General features: G+C 42.8%; 1 protein-coding gene across 2 annotated transcripts in view; it reads left to right on the top strand.

The window, feature by feature from the left end:
- CERS5 (ceramide synthase 5) overlaps positions 1–24754 on the top strand; it is a 44427-nt gene extending 19673 nt beyond the window's left edge. The window contains exons 3-11 of one of the 2 annotated variants that reach the window (XM_075591913.1): positions 4165–4295; positions 6173–6230; positions 14522–14572; positions 15319–15411; positions 17709–17837; positions 19279–19385; positions 19531–19687; positions 20025–20054; positions 22801–24754. In XM_075591913.1, coding sequence (XP_075448028.1) covers positions 4165–4295; positions 6173–6230; positions 14522–14572; positions 15319–15411; positions 17709–17837; positions 19279–19385; positions 19531–19687; positions 20025–20054; positions 22801–22950 — 906 coding nt within the window. In that variant the 3' untranslated portion in view covers positions 22951–24754. The remainder of the gene's footprint in view (positions 1–4164; positions 4296–6172; positions 6231–14521; positions 14573–15318; positions 15412–17708; positions 17838–19278; positions 19386–19530; positions 19688–20024; positions 20055–22800) is intronic. The other variant, XM_075591914.1, reaches the window with a different exon arrangement.
- The last annotated feature ends 299 nt before the right edge of the window (positions 24755–25053 follow it).

The raw sequence follows: 25053 nt of genomic DNA, 5'->3' as shown, positions 1-25053 counted from the left end.
CACAGCGGCCTGCCCCTTGTACATCGGTCTCCTCGGGTTGAGTAATAAGTGTGGGGAGGAGGAAGATTTAGGGTGAAGTCTCCTGATTTCACCCCTGTCAATGATTTGCTTGGGTTTTCTCATTACTCTGCTGGTGGCACCAATCCACTTATCCCTTGTGTGTTAAATTGAGACCTTGTATTGTGCAGCTGACCGTCAACCCTTCTGATCTTGACCTTTTCTACATGAACACTGTGGCCACTTGTGAAAGGTTGCGTCCCAGCCTTTGTTTAAAGAAGCAGCAGCATCAGACCCTGGGAAGAATGGAAGAGGCTTTTGCTGTTCTCTGAACCTTCTTTTTATTAGGTATTCCACATTCAGGTGTACAACAACCAGTTCCCCCAGCGTGATGTCTCCATACAGAGAGTAGCCAGCAATATCTGCATTAGAAAGTTTGTATCCTTTCACTGAAGTTCCACAGACATCCTCCTATCACATAACAGCAACAAGGAGTGCAGAAAAAAACAACCTCATATCACACAGCAGCAACAAGGAGTGCAGAAGCCTCCCAGGGAAAGAAACCCCTTCCCTTTTATTACTGGTTAATTTGGACCAAACCAAATTAAGTATACCACACAGGGGAGTTGTCTCCCAAAACTTACACAATTTGCAAACATAATACACTTCACATATAATTTTCTATAGCAAGCCCCAAAAAAACAGTACCTTTTACAAACATCCCATGCATGTCTTTACTCTGCAAAATAAATGACATTCAGTATCACTTACTTTAATTCCCCCCTAAAACACTCCCCCCCCCCACAGCCCCCCAACCATGGTATAATCTACCCTGGATGGCATGCAGGAAGGAAACACCCTTTTCCTTTTTAATAGGGACTGCCCAAGGCTGTGTAACATCAAACTGTGTTTAACACCAACCACACCTGCATTGTACTGACTGACCTCAGGACACCACATTAAAGGTTAGTAAAGTTTCAGGTAAAGGAAACAAAAAAAAGATCGCTGGGCCCAGCAAAGAAAAACAGAAACAGAAAGAAAGAAAGAAAAGTGGTGCACTTGATGCCAGAAAGCAAACATGCATTTAACTTCCACATTAATGCAAGCAGCCCTGTCACACCACTGAATTCAGTGTTTTTATAGAATTGTTTTTTGTGGGAAAGGATTAACGGTTCTATCACCAACATAATTGGAGTTGGTGTAATGTGAAAGTACTCTACCGTTTTGAGATCTCCCCCACCATGTAGAAATCTATGTTCTTATTGTTTGTGTTATGTTAGATAGCTTTGCCCACAAGTCTAAGGCCGAGATTATAGTGGGAGGCTGCAGGGCGTGCGTGCGAATCCTGCACTGTATGCAGGCGGCGTGGCAGAAGCGTGGCCTGTGATGTCACGCGAGCGGTTCGCCATTATTGGCTGAACCGCTTCACGTGATGCTGACGTCACGCGGCCATCCTTGGATTCTGCCACACCCGCCACGCCTTCGCCTGGTTGCGGTCTCGCCAATTATAAGCAACACAACGGAAGACAGGTATTTGTTTTGGTGGTGGTCGCGTCGCCAAAGCCACTAATCACGGCCTAACTGAAAAGTGCCAACACCCCTAATACATAATGCATGCTGCTTTTGTAAGTGCCAGTCAGCAGCGGCTCCCTAATTGAGGGAGGAAATACAGCCGTAATCAGGGCTGAGGGATAAAGCAGTTTGTAGACGCCCGTAATACAATTAATCAGTAGATGCCATTGAATCCTTAATGAACTGGAATCCTTTTCTACCAAGTGTAGGCGGAATTTAATTTCCTAAATCAGCGGTAGCCAACTCCAGTTCTCGAGCTACCAACAGGTTTTCAGGATATCCCTGCTTCAGTACAGGTGGCTCAGTCTAAGGCCTCGGACATGGTATGGCAAACCGTGCGGACAAACAAACTGCCTTAAGGCAGTGTTCGCTTCCATGCGGCGTGCGGACGTAAGCGGGAGGGGGCGCGCGTTCCGTGAGAAATCAGTTAAACAGATTTCTCAACACGACAGACGGGTCATGTGAGCGGTTTGCCCAATGAGGGCGAACCAGCTCCGTGACGTCACTAGGAACACTCCCAGGAATGCCCCCCCATGGCCTGTCTGGTACTCCCAGGAATGCCCCCCCCATGGCCTCCGCGCGCCTCCACACGGGCTGCGGCACCATGTCTGCAGCCTAAGGCTGCGCTTATAGTGCCGGAGACAGCGATGCAACGTCGCTTCAAAACAAATGTATTGAAGCCGTCGCGTGCGCTTATAGTAGGAGCGGCGCGACGGATTGGTCGCGATCGCTGGAAGTCACTTCAATTTGATTTTTCCAGCGACCGTGGCGTCAGCGTTGCCGTCGCTGGCACTATAAGTGCAGCCTAAGACTGAGCCATTTGATTGAGCCACCTGTGCTGAAGTTGGCATATTCTAAAATCCTGACCTGTTGGTAGCTCTTGAGGACTGGAGTTGGCCACACCTGTCTTAAGTCTTTGGAGCCCCTGAATGCCACACAAACACCTCACAGGGGTCTGGTATTACTCCAAGACTAACCTGAGCATTATACCAGCCTATTACTGTCTCCCTAACCTCCTATCCCTGTAGATATTTTCTTGGGGGTGGAGGGGAATGTATTTTTTTATTATAGGTGTCTACTATTCAACGCCTAAATTAATAATTGCTATAGTGCTAATTAATTCAGAGCACTGTGTTGCTGCAGTTTCAAACTAAGGGTGATTTACTCCCTCTGCAGCACGAGGATTTTTAGTAACATATTAAGCCACTGGATTTGGTATAAAATCGATGATTATAACTATATATCCGCACCAGGCAGCATTATTATTATCACCTGTTTTTCATTTTTTCCCCCCCCCTGACCACAATTTCCTTTAATTGTTGTATATAGCGATTCAATAATTTTTTTTGGTTTTTACCCGTCTTCATCAATCAACTACTAATTACCAGAGGGGTCACTTTGACTTCACATTCACGTCAGACCATCCACAGGTGCGTCTTGCCATTTCACAATTCGTTTATATTAGTCAGCACTTTTAAGAGTACACAGGTCTTTTTTCTTCGTCTTTCTTTGGAGGGATAACCTCTCCCTAACTATGAAATTGAATCTCCTAAAGTCTTGCACATCTTTAATGATTGCAGTGCAGTGGGTCGTAATCCATTATAGCAAGGGAGGTAAAAAGGCAGAGCACTGCCAAAAAAGCGGAGGAGGCTACTGTATGAAAGTGAAAATATTTATTTAAATAATTGGATGAGAACTGACCCCTAAGTGGGCAGCAATGCAATGCACCTACGCATTTTGGGTGACACGCCCTTTATCCATTATAGCACCTCAAGGATTGCAGACAGAGCCAGTATATCACAATGTGATTTTATAGCACCCATGTAGATAGGAGTCAAGAAAGCATATTTAATAAATAATTGTGCTTTGGCAATGTTTTATCTTTCTCCTGCGCTCTGATTTCTTTGGCACCTTCTACTTCCTGAAAGTAGCTATTGCTTTGTGGTTGGTCACTGGATGCAAGTAGCTGTGCAGGAAGTGATCAGCCTGCGTCACCTGATGTTCAGAGGTCCTGGAGCAGCATACACGTATATGGGATTAATGTCTGGAAGGAACTAAACCAAACACGTGCCCACACATAAAATAGATGGCACGTAGTGCTGCGCTCAGCAGAAATGTTATTGTGCAATTATTTTATTGAGATTTTCAATAATTACAAAGCAGAACTGCAATAAAATTTGTTTTAATCAAGCCATTTACGTGTGTGTGTGTGTCTGTGTGTCTTTTTATTTCAATGACCGTATACACAATGCTATACACAGATTTTGCAGGCATAATGAACCCTTGTCCCAAATAGCTTTATAATAACATTTTAGTGCCTGAGGCTCAAGGAGATCAAGTGCTTCCTCCAAGGTCACAAGGCGAACTGGGGCTGGCATGTGACCCGGGTTCATGTATTTAAAATGCAGTGTTCTTACCACTAAGCTATTGCATTAGCCAATAAAACCCCCTACCTTCTTAACGCATAACTGAATAGTTATGGGGAAATACCAGGCACGACAGATACAATGTACTGTATAGCTGGTAATGAACATATAGTGGAATGTCATTCTAAGTAAATAATACTTTTGAGTCTAATCTTGTTGTGTTCCCCAGTGTCCCGATGTTAAGCGCCTGGAAGGGTTATCGAAGCAGCTGGACTGGGAAATGCGGAAAATCCAGCGGTGGTTTAGACACAGGCGGAATCAGGATAAGCCCAGCACACTAACTAAGTTTTGTGAGAGCATGTAAGTATATGGGCTGTAAAATAAGGGCCCAAAATGGCCACATTCATTGTAATCAAAATGAAGTGTGAGGCGACGCATGCTGCTTTAACCATCTAAGGGGTGAAGCATACACATTTTGGGGGAAGACGGTGAACAGTAAAGCAAAATATTGTTGCACGTATCCAGCATTATTTTTATTTTTAAGTAATAAGCCTTTAATCGTTAGGTAGCCATTTGTACACACTGTCCTAAAATCTAATGAAAACCGTTACTTCTATCGAGTGCTAATAATAACCGCTTTAATCAACCATTTTAGTTAATTATATCAACATAAAGTTTTCTCTGAAGGTGACAGTGCTGTGTAGGGCCAGAGTGAACTAATGCCATGACCAAGGGGTTACATCTGGGTAATGTCTTTTCATTATTTATTTTACCAAAATCTGACCCATTAGTAAGTATGTTCAAATACATTTTTAAAGTAATTTTGTAAGCTGAGAAATGGGAGTATCCGTGTATTCAGCATGTTTGTACAGCCACATTCCGCTCACCTCGTCCCTTTTACCGGTGGGATAAGGTAAGGAAAACACTTGATTGATTGATTGAGAAAATGACCCCCATGCAGAGGTCCCTAAGAAACTCCCTTTGTAAGGGGGAAAAAATGAAACCACTTGAACTTGATCACACTGCCCCCCTCCCCCCCCAAAAAAGTGACCACCATGGAAACATTAAACGGTTTAAAAACTTTTTCCAAATAAGCGTGCTTGGGCAGTTATGTTAAAATGTGGGAATCGCTTATTTAACTTTGGTTCTATGAGAGACTGTTCTGTAAAAAAAAAGAAAAGCATTCTCACCAGCTATGCGGTCCTGCCCCTTTACCTCACCAGACACGCAGGAGGTTGTTCCTCTGCTGTAAACGGGAGAAAATAGTTTTTATTTTCACTCAGTTGAGCGCAGCCAAATAGCTGCAGGGAGCCCGAAGCCACGAGAGAAGTGAGGTGCAGCCCCCCACAATACCAGTGACCTGTTTTAAAAGTGAGCTCTAGGTGCCTCCCTTTACAGCAGATAACCAACCTAATGTGTTTTTCCTGTTTAATTTACTTAAAGGAGAAACAAAAGCGCAGAGTTGCTTTCCATGTAGACTACAATACGGTCTTATCTCAAACTTCAGGTTCTTTGAGGTCAGCTAAAGTCAATAAGGAAGCATCTATCTTTATGTATTGAGCTCATATTTTATGAATAACATAATTAAATCAGTGAGCAGGGAAAAGCCGCCATCTTACTGTATAGTATTGTAAATACATTTTTTAAACTACCAATGTGAATTTGAAGGTTTCAGCCATGCTGTGATGGGTCTTATTAGTGTGTGTGTGTGTGTGTGTGTGTGTGTGTGTGTGTGTGTGTGTGTGTGTGTGTCCTTATATACAGAGTATTCAAATTTTGCAGGATTAAAGCAAAAGTTTTTCTGTGTTTGTATTTCTTCAAAAATATAACTGTTGTCAGACAACTGTGCCCCATTGTATTTCTAATAATGTATGAGCTTTGGTTTATGCAGCACTGTGCCAGCGAGAACAACTTGCAAGGACTCCCAATAACTAGGGGTCCCACAACATTTATTTTGTTAGAGACATGCTGAGTGAGACTATACTAAAGTCTTAGAGCACTGACGCTAAACGGGAGTGAGACTGCAAACAAGGGAAACGTATAGTGCCTGCTAAACACAGAACTTGAAGATCATACCAGGTTATCCCATCTCCAGGACAGTCCCAGTAGCACAGGGACAGTAATATTACCACTGAGACCCTCCTGTCTTCCAGTCGCCTTGTCTTTCCTAAGTGTGTCGGACACCCTTGAGGTGTTTGCTTACACCACTGCTAATCTCTTGGTATCTTTCTTTGTAGGTGGAGGTTTACATTTTACCTGTATATCTTTTGCTATGGAATACGCTTTCTCTGGTCGGTGAGTGGGACCCTCCCTGTTGTAAATGTGTTTGTTTTTGTGTATGTTTAACCCTCTCTGTTCACTGAACTTAATTACATTTTTACGCTTTTAATTGGGTAGATCCCATTTATCGCTCCCCAAGAAATGATTAACGAGATCTGAACGGGTCAATGGTTGCCTCGTCAAGACCACGTGTACGGTTTCTAAGGGACACTTTGGTCTCGATTCTAGAAGTCCACTGGCACTTGGGTTCTGCTGGACTTCAGGCACCAATAGGGAGAGCAGAGATAATTGTCAAAGTTGTTATGGGTGTCCAATGTTGAAACATTTTTAGCTCCAAACAACATTATCCTATTTAAGGATAAAGCAGCAGTCCCGCCTGGGATCTTTTCTCTGTTTTTGTAATCAATTGTGATATTCATCAAAGGAATTGCCTTTTTAGGGAGAGTCTTCCTTTACACACATCTGCCACTGTTTTTACAATAGTCTTCTACATCTCTAGCTATGTGAGGCCAATAGAACCAATCCCTCACTAGCCCAAGTGTCTTATCAACTCCTGAGTTACATAGTAAATGAGGTTGAAATTGTTTTTTTCCATCAAGTTCAACCTACGCTAAATGTAGACTACAGATACTTACAATAAATATAGGAGATCTGCCATCACAGTCTCCATGGGTAATAAATTCCACATTTTACAGGGCCCTTATTGTAAAGAATCCGTTCCCTATTGTTGCAGCCAGAGTTGATATATTCTCTCGCGCTCTCTCTCTCGCGCGCTCTCTCGCGCGCTCTCTCGCCCTCGCGTGCACGCTCAATTTGGGAGCCGCCGGGTCACTGATTTGTGGAAGTTGTCCCAGCTCCCCCCGTGCTGCGGGGTGCTTGTGGAACCCCTGAGGGGTGCACGTGCACCCTCGGTTGAAAATCGCTGCTCTAGAGGCTGTGTAAATTGCAACTGTCTTCATCAACAGTATCCATGTGTAGCAACACCGCCCTTTGAAAGGGAGTGTGATCATTCAGAAATCCGCTCCTCTGGCACACACTGACACTTCTAATGAACAGAGTCGCTGGGCTCTAGCAGGCAGAGGAATTCCAGGGTGCAGCTCCTACAGCTTTTGTATGAATATAGGTGTGCCAGCAGTATTTACAAGCGGTCTCTGTATGAAACCAGTCCAAACCGAGAATCGTATAGACCCCAGTCAGGTGGATTCTACTTTAAACTAGATAATGGCTACATGCAGGGCCGGCTGGGATTATCGCGGGACTCTCTGCAGGGACACTTACAACTTTAGCCCAACCTGAAAAGGATCTATTTATGACAATTCTGTTGTCTATCCTTCAACCAGTTTTCAATCCAATTTGCTTTATTTTGTACACCAACCTATTATGTAGCACCGGATCAAAAGCCTTTGCAAAATCTAAGTTGACCACATCAACTGCATTACCCTGGTCTAAATTCCTATTTAGCTCCTCAAAGAAACTAATAAGGATAGTTTGGCACGACCTATGCTAAATCCATGCTGACTAGTAATAAATTTGTTATCCATTAGGTATTCCTGAAGATTATCCTGTACTAAACATTCAAGTAGCTTCCCCACTATTGAGGTTTGGCTCACAGGTCTGCAATTCCCCACTTGTGATCTAGCTCCCTTTTTTAAATATAGTCACCACATCTGCTTTATGCCAATCTTGTGGAAATGCTCGTCATGGAGATACCTCCATACTGGACGATACTTGGTCGGGAGTACCAACTGTTTGGAGATCAGATGTTTTTGAACTTTTGGCAGACCATGAATAACACTCCGCTGGTCAATAGTAAATGGGGCCATTGTCGCATTATTGTATTGTATGTCTTTATTTATTTATTTAGCGCCAAAAGTGTACTCTGCGCTTCACAAAGAATACAGAACAGGGAATTATAATACAATAAGTGCAGCAAAATCAGACAATAGGAAAGGAAATCCCTGCCCCGAAGAGCTTACAATCTAAGAGGTTTAATGGGAAACTTATAGAGTGTAGGTGAGGGAGTAAGTGCTGTGGATGGCAGTGCTTGGTCACAATGGGTGGTAGGAGTGACTGACTGGGACAGTAGTCATAAATGCAGGCTATTGGGATACTTGATTTGTGGGGTGAGATTTAAGCCTGGTCAGTATTAAATGAAAAGGTTAACACCATTTACAGGGGAAGAGATGGCAGGGACGCATGCGTGAGATCAGGTGTGTATGTCTGACTTCAGGCTATGGGGAGATCCCCAGCAGTGGGAAGGAGTAGATAGTGGGTGTGAATAGAGGATTTGTGTGGGTGTTTTTTTATTGAGGGGTATAGAAGTTGTTGGGAGAGGGGTGTATAAATAATGGGGGAGTGGGGAAGTTTGAGAGAACAGAGACATTCACAAAGGAGTGAGGAAACGGTAAACAGAAAAAGCAGCAGGGAGGGCATAGTGAGATGCAGGAGGAGAGACTTCACAGGTAATGGAGGATAAAAATTAACAAATCACAGATATTAAAAGAGAATATCTCACAGTGGCAAAGTTGTAATGCAGAGTCCAGATCTTCATCCAATCTTCACCTCCAATTTCAACTCCAAAATTAACTCTTGCAGACACTTCAGATGTGACTCTTTTGATGTTACACAGCCATATGGCTCACAGCCAAGTTACACTGACTTAAGCACCCTACTCACATGCATTTGACTAACACTTAAGGGAGGGGTTTGCCTAATCAACTCAGACACACCAAATTGTTAATTAGATTATCAATTTTCTCTCAATTGATTGGAGTCAGCATACAGAAACATAACAAATTAGAAGAGGAACATATGGGTGTGTTTTTCTAACAGAAGAGGCAGGTTATTTTTTTCATTTGTAACACCAACCACATCCCTTTCATCCCGGAGTCAAGTTGCTTTCCTCAAATCGTGCCGCTTTAACGGGGTAGTCAAGTTATAGTCAGATTAGCAGGGTGACTATCTACTGTGGGTATAGTATTTGAAGAGATTTCCCTCTTCCCCATGCTTTCAATATTGGCAGGTCACTCCTCAAGGGGGTTAAATCTTCTGAGACACAGCCTGCACCTCTGGTGCCGGGATTTCCTCCCACCTGCCATTGATTTGCCTGGCATCGGATGGATTGTCTCCCCTACAATCTATCCTAAACACTGCTGCCAGAATCGCTCTACTCTTTCCTAAATTTGTCTCAGTGTCCCTCCTGCTGAAATCTTTCTCCTGGCTTCCGATCAAGTCCCGCATCTCGCACTCAATTCTCCTCACTTTTAAAGCTTTACACTCTTCTGCCCCTCCTTACATCTCCGCCCTAATTTCTCTCTATGCACTATCCCGACTCTTGCGTTCTTCTCAAGAATGTCTTCTCCCTACCCCCTTTGTATCTAAAGCCCTCTCCAGCCTTAAACCTTTCTTACTGACTGCCCCACACCTCTGGAATGCCATTCCCCTCAATACCTGACTAGCACCCTCTCTATCCACCTTTAAGACCCATCTTAAGACACACTTGCTTAAAGAAGCAAATGAGTAGCACCGTGGCTAATACTATACACATGATACACAAAGCTTGGCCCCCTGCAGACGCACTTACCAGAATGCCCTCCCACTGTCTCTGTACGTTCTTCCTACCTACCAAGTAGATTGTAAGCTCCTCGGAGCAGGGTCTCCTCTTCCTAAATGTTACTTTTATGTCTGAAGCACTTATTCACAGGACCTGTTATTAGTATTATTTGTTATTTATATGATTGTCACGTACTACTGTGAAGAGCTATGTACATTAATCGCGCTATATAAATAAAGACATACATTGCATTAGCATCAATGCTCTATCCCCCAAGCCGATATTTCAAGCTAAAATTGTAAGTAGCAAACACAGCTAACCATCTGTATCCCATGGCATCCAACTTGGCCGAAGACAGGATGTAGTTGAGGGGATGGTTATCGGTGTGAACCACAAACGGTGCTCCATATAAGTAATCGTGTAACTTGTTGACAACGGCTACTTTAGTGCCAGGAATTCAGGCTTGTGGACTGGGTAATTTATTTCAGACGGCGCAAGTTCTCTGCTTACAAATGCTATAGGTCGCAATCCTTCTTAGTGTTCTTGGTATAGTACTGCTCCTAGTCATTCCAAACTAGCATTCACGGGGAATATATATGGCTTCTAGTGGTCAGCAAAAGTAAGCACTGGGTCGTTGATGAGACGGGTCTTTTATATCGTTAAATGCTCCCTCACATTCGGAGGTCCACCTAGCTCCAAATGGTTCTGATGTCTTGAATAGTCTTGTTTACAATTGCCCTGGCTTGCTCCACCCCCACGAGATGAAGGGTATCCTTTTGTCAGTTGAGTCAGCGGCTGAACTATTGCAGAGAAGTTGTTCACAAATCTTTTATAGTACCTACAAAAACCCAGGAATTACCTTTGTTTAGATAACTGCCTTGGCTTTGGCCAAGGTCTGTTGCAATTCCCTTGTCAGAGACAATATGCCTCACGTAGGTAGCACAGGTTCTGCAGAACTGGCATTTATCCTATTATGGCTTCATTCCACATTCACTCAATCATTCCAATACCTTCATCAGGCTGGTCTCATGTTCTTCTAAAGCTTTTCCAAAGACGATAATGTTTTCTAGGTACGCTAATGCCTCCAAATCTCTGGAAAGTAGCCAGTTGTCCCAACACTCCCTGGGGAATACGTTCAAACTGATAGAACCCCAATGGTCAGATGAAAGCCTTCTTCTCCTGGCTGTTTATTGGGATTTGATAGTACCCACTCCTAAGGTCAATGACTAAAAAGCGACTGTCTTCCTGTGAGGCCATCCAATGCATGTTCAATTCTGGGCATAGTGTACTGATCGGGATTGGTCCTTTTTTTTATTCTTGGTATGGAAATCAATACACGTGCGTACTGTGACACTCTGTTCTGGCCACTACAATCGGGGATGAGTAAGGACTCCTTGACTCTGAGATTATACGTGCAGTCAGCAATTCTTGCAGATGGTGTCATACATCTTCAACGTCGTCCTGTGCCCATCATCTTCGACCTTGCTCTAAATGGCAGAGAATCGTGTAGACCTATTTTGTGATCCACTCCCTTGGCACACCCCACGTCCCACATCGGTAGAGCACACTTCAGGCCTTCTGGCCATCCTTTCCCTCAGATGCTATCTCCAAACTGAAAAAAATTGACCACTGACTGGATTGAAACCTGTCTCCTGATGAGCCCTGTATATAACATCAGCACTGTATATTGGTTGGCCACCAATGTACCTTTTCTTACCAGCACATCATGGGTTGTCTCGTTCCGCATTTTGATGGCACCCCTGCTCTACTGACTTAAGATAATCAGAAGTGGTGACATTCATCTCCTCCTCTCGTGCTGCTCTTATAATAGCTAGTTCTGGTGCTTTAAGGCTCTCTGCGACTGGGACCTTCTGATCTTGATCAAGATAGTTTCTACAGCCAGAAATGGGAACAGCTGAGTTTACATTAGTCTTGGTAGGCCATTAGTATATAAGTAGTAAAGGCATTTTCAAGGCCTCCAACTTCACACCAAATCAAGAGGTTCCCTTTAGAATCTGAAGTCCAGCTCATGATGGATGGGACTGAATTTAACCTGATATTCAGAATGTCTCCGACCAAATACTGCACGCTTGTTTTATGTAGTAGATAAGAGCTTTTTGCTTCAGTAAGCCAATTTGTTGGAGACCAGAAGTGTTTTAAGGAAAACTGGCATGATGCATTGCAGCACTTGATTGGCCACCTTCTGAGCAAGGAAACAAATATTCACATCTGTCTCCCTGGGCACAAGTTCAGCACCTCTCTGTGCATCAAGTCCCCCGGCTGATCTATCTGATCTCTTTTCTAGGTTCTGACATGTCATGGTAGCAACACACGTTTTAAGAAGTCGAAACTCTGCCAGCAATGAAATCGGAATGACTTTAGAATCCTTTCATGTGTATTCTCCCTAGGCCAAGATGGGTATTTAAATGCACTTGCATAATCCCTGCCAGAGAGTCCCGGGTGGCGACCATGCGGTAGCCTGCAATTTCATGTGTAAAGTTAGACTCCTGGGAAAGACCTGTGTTTTACAATATATATAGTTTTACAAGCGCACTCCTACCCACTTTTTAAGTAGCAGGTTTTTCCATGTACCTGTGCAGGACAGGGAGGGTTTAGCAACAGGGATATGCAAGTTAAGCAAATGATCAGGACCCCCTCTCCCCAGCTGGGTATTGTTGCTCAGTTGATCAGTATCTACTCTCTACTTGGTGCTCATTACCTACTGCTATTCTGAGCACTGAGATCGTAACTACATAGGTGCCTTTTATACTTTGGCAGCTTCTTGCATACCGGGTGGCTGCTGTGTGGGTGTGTCGCCGGGCCTGTGACAGCATGGGAGAGTTGTCCCAGCTCTCCCCCCCGGAACCCCGGTTGAAAACCACTGATATATATTGGGGGTCATATATACTGGCTTCACTAAGTCTGCGATTATACCAGGATGACATCAGGAGGTGACAGGGAGGTGTGGCTATGACGTCACGTGAGCGGTTCACCATCATTGGCTGAACCGCTCATGTAACGCGGACATTGCTCCAGAAAATCAATTTCTTGGATTTGTTAGAAATGTGCGCGCTTGGCCGCCTTGTTCGCGCGTGCAGTCGCGGGCTCAGTGCAAAACATGGATTTGTGTTGGCGGCGCGAGCCCAGCCGCATTGGGTATAAGCACGGCCCAAGATATACTTTTTGCTGCTTAGTTCCACTTGCTATCAGTTACTAATACTACAACAGCTTTTTGAGCGTTTGTTCACCATTTGACTATACATTACAGTCCCTATGAGTAGCTCTATTCCTGTAAAGGTCCAATGATATTTACACCTTTTGCATATGGTTACTATCTAGCCATATACATTTAGTGGGCAATAATCGTATGCTCAGTAACTTGCATAGGATATACTCTGTATGTACCTATTATTATTTAGCTTGTTACTCTGCCAGAACGCTCATGGCTGCATTGTTCTGTGCAGGAAGCCTGCAGTCCTAAATAGGTGACTAATTTTCCCCTATCTCTTCATTTGTTTTGAGCCCTTGCGATTTTTGGCTGTAGCCGAAAACTACCCAAACGGCAGCTTCAGCATATATAGAATTGTACCCGTTTTAGTTCCATGAACAGCCTTTGGATGAAAAATCCTAAACTTGCACTTTTGTCAGACTCTGGTTTTCATTATTGCTGCTTGGACTAAACTGCATTTTCTAAAGGCTATACATGTGACAATAAAAAAAGCCTTACTGAATTCTCAAGTTACTGCCGGTAGATTTATGCTTGTTTTGAAACCTGCACTCTGATTCACACAGGGAGTAAAGGTTTTTTAACTTGGTATGCAAAACTCAGGAGATCTACCATATACCGTCAGGAGAATTTGCTGTGCTTACCACAATATTTCTACACAGAAAAAATGTGCGGTAGGCAATGTAGATACATTATCATTAAGGGTCCTGGATAGATCCTTTTGGGGTCAGTCACAGGAGGGCATCACGAGTTTAAGGGGTATTACACCCCAAGAAGGTTGTTGCACACTCTTTGCTTATCTATTTACCTATTTCCACATTGCGTATTGAAATAGCGCCCGGGTACTTTTTCCTGTACTGCCACAATATTTCTACGCATGCTTAGTCTAAAATGTCATGTTTTATATGAACACGTTCAACACTAATGCAAGTGAGAACAAGAATGTTGGACAATAATACAAAACATATTTGTTTTGACCGAGGGGCTTGTATTTACCTTCTTGGCTTAAGATACCATTTGCATGTTTGATTTGACCTCAATCCATGGATAGCTCGGTAAAATGTAGCTCTATATTGTATTTGAAAATGCAATTGAATCCACCCAGAACTTTCAGCCAATATAACTAGATCGAAAAGTGTTTGTTTATGTAAAATGTGCTACAAGGAAAGCTGGATTGAGATGAGCATCCGACTCCTGCGTTTGGCCTTCGAATTGGAGTAGACCGCTCGTTACTATTTTCAGATGGTATAAATGAAAAACTGTAGTGTTTCTCTGCCCCTAAAAGCACAGAGCAATGCGTTGCTGGGCCCTTTCACAGCATAAGGACGTTATTTCGCTGCTGATAAGTAGGGATACCATCTTATCCATGTTCATTTTACAGTAGTCTCACTGTAACTTGTGTGTTGGAAACATAAAAGGCCCATGTTCATGCATCAGGACCCTTCCCAGAGCAGAGGCAAACATTAGGAACAAGTATTGTCGACACAAGCATTTCATGATCTAATTTTTCCTTGTTTTTCTTTGCAGTCTCCCTGGTTTTGGGACACACGACAGTGTTGGTACAACTATCCCTATCAGGTACGAAGCATTCATGTAGCTTGCTCCCTCCCCCCCCAAGATATTCTAGAGTTTATTCATTTGGTACAAGGGTTTCAGTCCAAGTAGCAGCACAGGAATGAATGTAATTCCGAAAGTGAACACCTCAGCATCTTTCCCGCTTGTATATTCTTATGCGGGACCAGCATAAGGGCAGTCAGGCAGTCGCAACACCACCTTGCAGAAGCTCTTGCTTTAATGTATCTCATGATGAGATAGGAGGGTGTCACAGATGTGTCATACGGTTTCCTAGGTAGTAGGATTACAGAAACTTAACACAGCGATGCATAGCTTGGCTATTCCATCTTTCATAAATCTAATCCACGAACCATCTAAATGGATCACTCTGACCCTACTAACGTTGATTATTTTAATTTTTTTAATCTAGTACCCAATAAGTAAGATAAAAATGTGTTTGTTGTAAGTTACTGTTACAGTTGAACACCCCACAACTTTGTGGGAGTTATGTATCAAAGTCTCCCAGATGAACACTGGTGTTATTTTTTTGCACCCCTTTTAGCCCCAGATTGAATGAAAGAAATGGAGTACCTGTTCTGTGCTATTTTATTGCCCCAGTTTTGCAGCCAGGAGACACTGATACATAGATCCCAGAATCTCTTAACAAGTGAGTCAGGTGATAGGTCATTTATATACATACGGCTACTACTGTACCTGGGCCTGTGGGCAGGGAATCCGAGATTTCATGTGTGTTTCTTCTCTCTTTATAGCCACTCACTCATGGGTTATACTACTATTACAGCATGGAGCTGGGCTTTTACTGGTCCCTGATGTTCTCACAGTTTACAGATATCAGGCGCAAGGTAAGAACCATTGGTAACCTTTGAGAGACCTGCAAACTAGACCCATATAGGTAGAACACCTTCCTAATACACCTGGCCTAATACACTTAGGGGGTAATTCTATCTAGTCCGATGCGACCTTTTGGGTGAAATAAATTATTGGTAACCGTAATATAAGAGGGCGACGAATATATTTCAGGAGTGTGGCTGTATCAAAGAAAATGACGAGAAAGTACAGTTAATAGAAAATAAAGAGACACACACATTATTCAGTAACTAGGTGTGCGTGGTTTTTATGTAGACAAATGTACACACTGGTTGGGAGACAGCAGGGGAGGCCTGGCCATCTTAGGCCCCTGCAGCTGGATGGAGGCCCTGATTACACATTAAAGGGGTCTATTCACTGAACTGCAGATTTTGCCATGCAAAATTGCCAAAAAAGGATTGCAACTTAATGTGGTAAAAAAATCTGGAGTTTTTGCAATATTCATTAAGACTTTATGGAGAAAAATGTCTAAAAAAAAAAACATGTAATTTGCATGTGTTTTCAAGAGAGACCGAGAGACCACTATAGTGATATCTCTTTCCTTACATACCTCAAAATATGTGACTTGGGAGAAAATGTTTTCAAAGAAGAATGAATATGTGCAGAGCGATACATTATCCATACAGGCATTACAACTATTTGATTCACATAGTTAATAGGTTAAGTATTGCCGTGATATGGTATGAAAGAGGGATATTGTTAACATGGTAGCCCTACCCTTTGGCGTAGGCGAAATCTCTGCAATCTCAGTTTGTGAACACATACATTTCCAAGACATAAAAAAATATTTAAAAAAATGTTAATTTATTAATAATTTCAATATGCTTAAATCTTTTTTTTTGTGTGTGTGTGTATATGTATAGTGTATAGATCAAGAAGAATGTTTGGGGTGTAAACATATTTGTCAAATTGTTTTATATTGAGTAATGAGTTGTCACCATGCTTTATATTGGGGTGTCAAGTTCTAAATATTGGGTCATTTCTCCGATTTTGTCTGCATAAAAAACAAAATATGCCCGGTAAAAACCTCCCCCCCTACCTGTTAATAATGTAAATGAAACAATTAAGAAAAATATCTGCCAGGTCTTCCTTTTCCAAATATCTGGGAACAAGTAAGTCAGATGATAAGCCAAGAATATTAACACGACACTAACCAAACTAACAAGCACGAAAGTTCAGATTTCAAGATTCAAGTTTTCGTCTCTAGTACCCTCTCCGACTAACTCATGGAAGTGCAGTGTCAGAAACGCATACTGCATGCTGACTCGTGGGAGATGGGGGGAAAAAAGGTTATTGTTGAGGTGTATTCTTCAGGAACCTCACTTTTTTCTGATAATGATGATTGCTTATTTGCACTAGCACTCGTACAGTGACATTCATGCATGTAAAGGTTTAGCGTTGAAGCATGTAAACAGGCAAATGCAGAGGAGCGCTGATGCAATTAAATATGAGACGAGCAGGAAATTGAATAAAAATGAAAACAAACCTTGCCAATCCACTTTCCTTTATCATCCACTAACATTGTTAAAGCATTAGTACAATAACTGTATAGTGGAAACCGTACCCAAGAGTAATGTGAGGTTGGTGTAGTCATTAGACAAAGACATGCCCTCTGCAAACAGTGTGTATTTGTGGTGAGCAGAGCCTGTTTTATTCTGGAATTGAACAAGTTGTGAGTGGTCTTGTGACTGCGTTTCCTGCCTTCCGCAGCACTAATGGGAGTTAATGGGATACAAACCATTTCTCCCACGAGCCCATATCTCGTGTCCGATGAGTAATGGCTTGTAATAAGTCTCTCATTACACAAGCATCACACTATGGATCCCTTGTAAGAATGAAGTCGTTCATTTTTCCTTTGTTCCTCTGTTACCTGAAAGGAGAGCACATTATTAATTCTGATGTCGTTTCTGAGAAACAGTGTCTCCTGGCTGAGTAACGTTTCGTGGGGGAATACTGCACTGTCCGAAATGTCAGAAGTGATCCTTAAGAAGATAAATGGAGAAAATGTATATTTAAAACCAAAATTAAAAAACAAACAAAAATAAAACAAGGTCCATGGTATGAAGTGAAAAAATAAAGCTTTAGTTTCTGCCACTTGCAAGTCACTTACTGCTATAACTGCACCCCGATAGCGAGTAATTAAGCTTTGAATATCTTTCTGACAGCGTAACATTTTAGTGGAGTGATGCTTTGCTGGTCTGGATGAGCCCATGGAGCGAAGTCCTGAAGGGCCGGAAAGGCTGGCAACTCTGATTATTTTTGTTCTTTGCAGGATTTTCTAATCATGTTTGTTCACCATTTGGCCACCGTTGGTCTCATCTCCTTCTCCTATGTGAATAACATGGTGCGTGTGGGGACCCTGGTGTTGTGTCTGCACGATGCCTCTGATTTCTTGTTAGAGGTGAGTCGCTTCCCCAGACACTTTGAATCCTCCCTTGTAGTCTCGTCTCATGAACAGTCTGAGTTTCACAGGTGTTTATTTCTCTAAAAGCCACCGTCTTTTCCCCATCTCTATATTCCTTGTTTCTTCTATTCGCTCTGGCTGACTTTTACTGTCTATCATTTCATTGTGTCTCGTGATCTGTGACGCTCCGTGTACTATTTTTATCTGTCTCTCTTTCTCCTTTTACCACTTCAGTAAACAATATAAGCTGTGACCTGGGTATGTGCCGCCTGTGTGTCAAAGAACATTTTATTTTTTACATTTTACAATACATTTGTTTAATTCTGATTCCTAGGAGAGATTTTCTGTGTACCTTTTGGAAACGATATATTGCTTTTTTTCAGCATAAGTGGAGCTATCTTGAATGCATTGCATGTTATGTAGCCAAGCTATGTCAGAACTTTTAAACCAATCTTTGAAACTGCTGAGGAGCTGCTGCAGCCGGCAGAGACTGTGCGGCCTGCACGATTTTAAATCAGTGGGGCCACTGGTGTGTTGCCCTTATGCCGCACCTGGTACGTCACAGGGCACTCAGAAGGTTACTTCATTTTTTTACATATATTGGCAACAGCTTAATATGTTAGTAATGTTCAGTAGGGTGGACTTCCCTCCAGTTGCTTTGAGTCCTTGCGCACAAACATTATGGGTATTCTATAAACTTTTTCTTGACACTGACAAAACCACTGGTGGGAGGTTAGGGGCTTTTCTAGTATAGTAGCTGGCAATGCTGGTGGCACAGGAATTTTTACCCAAACTACAGACGAGACAACGAGTATTCTAAAGCTTGCCTTAAACTAGCCTGTTTACATGCTGGGTGTAACCTGGCTAGTTTAAGGCATTTCTGCATTGACTAATGACCCATCGGATTAGCACAGCAGGGGTCCCTGGCAGCTCCTTTGAGTTTGAATGGGACTCCCAGGGACCCCCGCTGTTAATCTGATGGGCCATTAGTCAATGCAGAAATGCCTTAAATTTACCTTAAACTAGACCCAGCATGTACCCATCATGTGCCTGGGTCTTTTTGGTGATTGCCACTGGTTTGTGTTAGAATAGCTGTCGGCACTACAGTACCTTAAAATGTTCACGTTTGGTGTGAACTAGACATGACCGTCATAGGCAAGTAACCGTGAAAGCTTATCATCAGCACATTTGCAGATACGAGCTCTGTTACAAAATTAGGCAGAGAATGCTCTTGTTGTCCCCATCCCTTTTGCTTGGCACTCACTAACTGATTGTCAATGATTAGACATCAGTCTTTACAATTCTCCAGCAGTTCACTGACCATTTTAATACATTTGTAACATGAGGGAAATGACAATTTGTCCACTCCTTTTTTATTTTTCTTTATCTCTAATTGTATTGTAAGAGTTTTACGGTATTGTTTTTTTTTTTTTTAAAGGCAGCAAAACTGACAAATTATGCAAAGTACCAGCGGTTGTGTGACTCTTTCTTCATATTCTTCGGGCTTGTGTTTGTTACCACGCGCCTTGTGATTTACCCCTTATGGTAAGAGAAATTGAAGCCAAACAAACATAGTGTCTGTGCATCTGTGTTGTGTTGTTGTTGTGTTGTATGAGTGTACATGTCCACTTCCAGAAATGAGGAGAATCATTTAAAAACTGTTAGTATTGTCTGCATTTATTGGTTGCAGGATCTTAAATACAACGTTGTTTGAGAGCTGGGAGCTGATTGGTCCATACCCATCCTGGTGGCTGTTTAATGGCCTTCTTCTAATCTTACAAGTTCTTCACACCGTCTGGTCTTACCTCATCATTCGCGTCGCATACAAATTTGTGATCAGAGGAAAGGTACGTTGACTTTAGACATGTTCCATGTGTCCACATTTATAACGGCTGAGCTTTTGCTGCGATTTGCTGATTGGAGGGGCCGGGCAAGCTGATTCACCCATGAGGAGGAGGACATGGTGTGCGGAGTATGACTAGGGAGGAGTTTGCTTTTTCTCATTTGTCTCTGTCTCTGACTGCTTCTGGTGTTTGAAAGTCTCCCTTCCTCGCTCTACCTGGTTATACTGCTGCTTGTCTACTTGCTTCTCTCTCCTGACCAGATTACCTAGCCAGGAAAGGACTTCTGATGCCTTTGCACTCTGCACCTCACTCTTTTTCTTCCTCCTTCTCTCTGTGTCAGGTCGGAACAGGAAAATGTCACCCTTTGCCTGTAAGTTTTATCTGTGCTGCTTCCACCCGTGTTACATCCTTCTGCTCTGGGCCCCTTGACTACTTGCATGTTCATTGCCTTTGTTAGACACTTTGGCCCTTATTCTGTAAAGTGCAGTAGCTCCAACCCCATCAATGGGGCTTTCCATGAGGTAGCTATGGTACTTGATAGAACAAAGGCCTTTGTCTCTGTTCCATATTCTTAAATGTCTAATCTGCACTAACTTTCCTCCACATTTTTGTATGGCACCTAATTTAAATTCTCCTCTTAAAGCAGTAGACTTAATTTGTAATGCTTTGAATTGTTTATGCAAAGCACAGGTAGTTTAATCCGGTACCTCATTGTGAACACCTCTAATGGCCATTTACGCAAGCAACAAAATGGGCCAGTTAGTGTTTGTGGGGAACTGAAGTTAACTACTATTTTTAGAAAGCCAGCACCATGGTTATCGTGTTCATTTTCTCAGAGCTGCTTTAAAATTCAACCTCATTGCAGTATCCGGAGAAGCCCTGAAAGATGCACAACATTTGGCATATGGCTACACATGAAAAAAACAGTTATGTTTACAAATATAAAACAAACATCAGTATCACAGAAGGTGTCACAAGGGTGTGCTTTTTTTCACTTAATTGCAACTCTTTAAGAGGAACATTTGCAGTAATTACTAAAACATTTGTATTCTTTAATCTGCCTCTTAAATATCTCCTTTTTCAGGAGGGACTCCCTGCTCTTTCTAACAGCTCTAGAACCAAACTCTCTTGCTGCTGTCTGGTCTGCAGTAATCCCCCCACACACAAACGAGATTGCTGTAGTAGCTAACCCATTGAGTGTTTGTAATGAGCCATTGTTTAGTTTCCTCCTTTTTCTAAAACTAGTTTTTTTGCTGTGTTTCTGATGGTATTTGGCACTGGAAGGTTACTTTCTTCATGTGTGGCTGATGGCTGCCATTTTACATTCTCAGAGTTGGGATTCTGTGAAGCAATTCCATATCTGCAAAAATAGAATGCAGAATGGTTTGCATTATTATAGACAACAGATGGACATTCGTGTTAGATTTGTCAGCAAGTAGAGTGCTGCCAGTGGGTGAATCATCCATACTCCTCATAACATTTGGGTGGCCCTGTCTTTTCCTTTTTCCTTCGTATTGCATTTCTCATGGGGTTATAGATAACACCAAACACAGTGATATTAGATGGCGCTTTCACACAACATACAAGTGATTAGTGGATCAATGTGAACTAGTAAATGTTTAGGTGAATGATGCTCAAAAGCCTCTGGTGGGGACTTGTTTCCCAAAGTCCTCTACTTCAAACAACTCTCCACAAAATCCAGAAGGAGCAGGATCACCCAAAAAAGAGAATATATAGTGCACGTTTCAGCAAAAATATGGGGGGTATCTTGATTAAATCTTGGCTCATATGTCAGCCCACTGAATGATAAAGGAGACTTTACCTGAAGTACATGCTATTCTACTAACGTGTTTTTTGTTTGTATTGCACGAAGTCTCCTTTATCTTTCTGATTCTGAGGGAACATCTACACTCATCTATATATGAAGAAAAGCTTATGCCACAGTTGGAGAAGGCTGTTTTTGTTTTTGCTGAAACATTGTGCACTATATATTCTCTCTTCTTTTGGGGGGGTGATTCTGCTCCTTCTGGATTTTGTGGAGCATCATGGGGTTATAGCCCACATAGTACAAGTGCACAGGAAAAACCATTGAAAAGTGGTTACGGCTGTGCTTTTCCCTGTGTGATTGAAACAATAGGGCTGCATTTCATGAGCCACATAATCGGGTAGGATGGCTTTGAGCAATGGAACGTGTGTTGAGACCTGGCTAGATAGGGTTATTGTCTGTTTCTTGGTGGGTAACTCCTCCAGCACTGTAATGGGTATATTCACTTCAAAGCTCCATCTTGGATGTTTAAGCTGGTTGCAAAAGGTCTGCAGGACAGCCTTATTGGTGCTGTTCTCTGAAATGTCTCACTGCTTTGGAGGAGCGAGGCAAGGATCCAGGATTCTTGTGACGGCTCCTATGTTGTCCTTCTGTGCCAATTGTACTGTATGAAGCTATTTCATTGTGAAGAGGAATATGAATGCCTCACGTTAGTCTCTAGGATGTGTTTAAGCTTGAATACAACTGCAATCCTTAGCCTGTATCGGTGTTCTGTAATCAGTTGATGCTGCAGGAAGTTTAGTACATAAAGCCCTTGCTCCTCTAACACCTGTACTCTTTCACTGTTTTCTTATTTCTTTTGTATTTTGACTTTGTATCCTGCAATGCCGCCCCCTTCCTTCGTACCCGCTCTGATCCTTCATTATTTCTGACCTCGCCCCAATGTACCCACATGGTCTCTCTCTGCCGCCCGCCTGTGTTTATTCTCTTATTTCGGCCCTGCCCTGCTATGCTTGAGCATGTCTCTCTCCCACTGTGCCCTTCCTGCATCTCCTGTTGGGCAGCCTGAGTAAGCTATGCTGCTTCAGGTAACCATTCTCAAGGTGGGGGAGGAGGGGGGAGGATGATTATACACAGTCTTCAGAGCACATACTTGTTGCTGTGGATATGCATTGTGCCTTTGTTGTACTTAAAGCTCTGTTACAGAATGCAAAGGTAACTAACCTGCTGCCCAGACCCCCCGGGGCTACTGACTAGTCAAGGATGCATCTGCTTGAACTTGCATGAGTTAAAGTTTAACGCTGGCTTCTAAATTCAAACCAAGATAAATGTGTATCGCCTCTCTTGGCAGGTATTGAAAGATGATCGAAGTGATGTAGAAAGCAGCTCAGAGGAGGAGGATACTGCGTTGAATGGCACCAAAGGAATTCACAACAAGTCCAGCAATGGCGCCAACCGGTTAAATGGCCATGCAGCGAGTGATCAGTGGGCTGAAGAATAAGGGAGTCCATATTTAAATCTCCAGGAGACAGGCTGATGTATTCCCTTCTTAAGAAACTTTTCACAAGACCTGGCCTACGTTATTCCTCACAAAGCAAGTCCTAAACTTGGTGGACCCGATTGAGCAGCCCCTGGAGGGTGAAGCACCTACACACCCTGCACCAGATGCCAGCAAGATTTTATCCCGGCCTTGATCTTGATCACGTTGCGTCTGGATGAGGGATCTGGCCTGGATTAGTACAGAACACCTTTCCGCTGCGCTGTTCCGCTCGTGCTGCATTTTTGCCCCTCTGCGCACACAGCAGACTTTCTACCTTCTGCTACTTGCACAACCTTCACCGGACTGTGCTAATGCCTCTCGTCTTTATTTTCCTCGCTCTGCAAAACAGTCGGCTATGTGCAATAGCTGGGGCCAGAAGGGCAGGGGTGATGTAAGCAGCATCTGGTAACAGTGGGGACTTGGTGGTGTTAGCTGGTCATTGGGCCCTGGTGTTAGAAGCTTCGTGCTCAAAGCGGAGAAACATGGCACCCACAGAAATAGCACTGGAGCTCTCGCACAGCTGTGCCAGGTACAGCGGGTGGTAACCCAATCACACAGCAGTGTGCAGAAACTCTAATCAGCAGTGTGCGCCTTAACATATCATATTTTATATCATTGTTTACTTCGGTCTGTGATTAAAAAAAAAAAAGAAAAAAAAACCTTTAAAAAAAAAGTGACAAAGGCTGGACACGGATGTGTTTTTTTTTCTTTTTGTATATTATTTCCTGTATGTGGTTTTAAAGCTGTTGAACAATGTGAAGGTACCATGTCACTTAGCCGTAATGTTTTTAATGGACATTGCATAGAATTTTTCATTTCACTTGATTACATTTTGTAATGTGAAATCATTCAGTACTTTACAGGGTTTAAAAAGAAAAAAAATATATATTTATATTGGCGAGAAACATTTTTTGCTGAGTTTCCTAAAAATGGCCACACATGCAGGTCTCTAAAAACTGCTTTAAAACTGCGTAGTGATTGCTGCAAGTTTGAAATTGCTGCCATATTTGTTCCTCAGTCGTCAGCCTTTAACACTCTGAACTTTGTACTGTCGGTTTGGCTATGAAGTATCAAGTTTATTAGACCGTTAAAATGTCAGAAGTTATTACATATGTTGATGAGCAAGACTGCACCTTCAAAGTGAATGGACTTTGTTTTAAACTCTTGATACTTCAACACACTTTGAGACTTCGAGGTTTTGAGAGCTCAGTACATTAGATCTAAAAAGAACTGCACTAGAAGGTATCGCAACCTGCAAGAAATCTAGACTTCCCCCAGCACTGTTACAGCTACTAGAATCTTGGAACTGCTTGCAGAGTCATTTAAAAACAAATGCGCAAGCTTTAATTTAAACTGGAAGTGAATCCTTAAACTGAACACTAAAATGTGTTGGATGTCTTCAACAATTCCCCTAACGGCCTAACCTGTATCGCCCAGTACTGCAATATCTTACTCACACTGCAGCACTTGGCAACATGATATACTTAAAGGGAACGCAAGTACCCTTCAAAGAGACACACACTACCTGTCTCTTCCTCTCCCCCGGTGCACAGGGAGAAGGGATGTTGCTGCCGCAGGTATTCTCCTATCTTCCTCCAGTCAGCTGCTTAATGGGAATGTATGTGCTGATGAATCCAGTCCTGCTGCTCTTTACACTGGTCACCAGTAAATGGCACAGGAGCAGGGCAGCATATACAGAAGCAACACACCACTGTCTGCAGCAGCAACATTCCTGCTTCCTCTGCACTGGGGTGGGGGGGGGGAAGGAAGGAAGAAAGGGGGGCTGCTGGGGCAAGCAGAAGTTGTGGTGTGCAAGTGAAGACCTGGTGTTGCCACTTGTTTGCACCAATGCACTACGTGATGTGTAATAACCGTCCTGTATTAACTGAGTGGTGAAGTCTGCATCTTTGGATCTGATAAAGGCATTATGCAATTTTTTTAGTAATAGCACGAACACAAAGTGTTTCAGTTTATGAAGCGTCACTAAATGCTGTTTTATTGCACATGACCGTTGCTGTTGAAGCATGCGAGACAGAAATGCACACCTTTTATCCAAACCAGCCC

This window comes from Ascaphus truei, chromosome 3, assembly GCF_040206685.1.
Source record: "Ascaphus truei isolate aAscTru1 chromosome 3, aAscTru1.hap1, whole genome shotgun sequence".
In the NCBI taxonomy this organism is placed as follows: Eukaryota; Metazoa; Chordata; class Amphibia; order Anura; family Ascaphidae; genus Ascaphus; species Ascaphus truei.
This window is presented reverse-complemented; position numbering and strand designations above follow the sequence as displayed.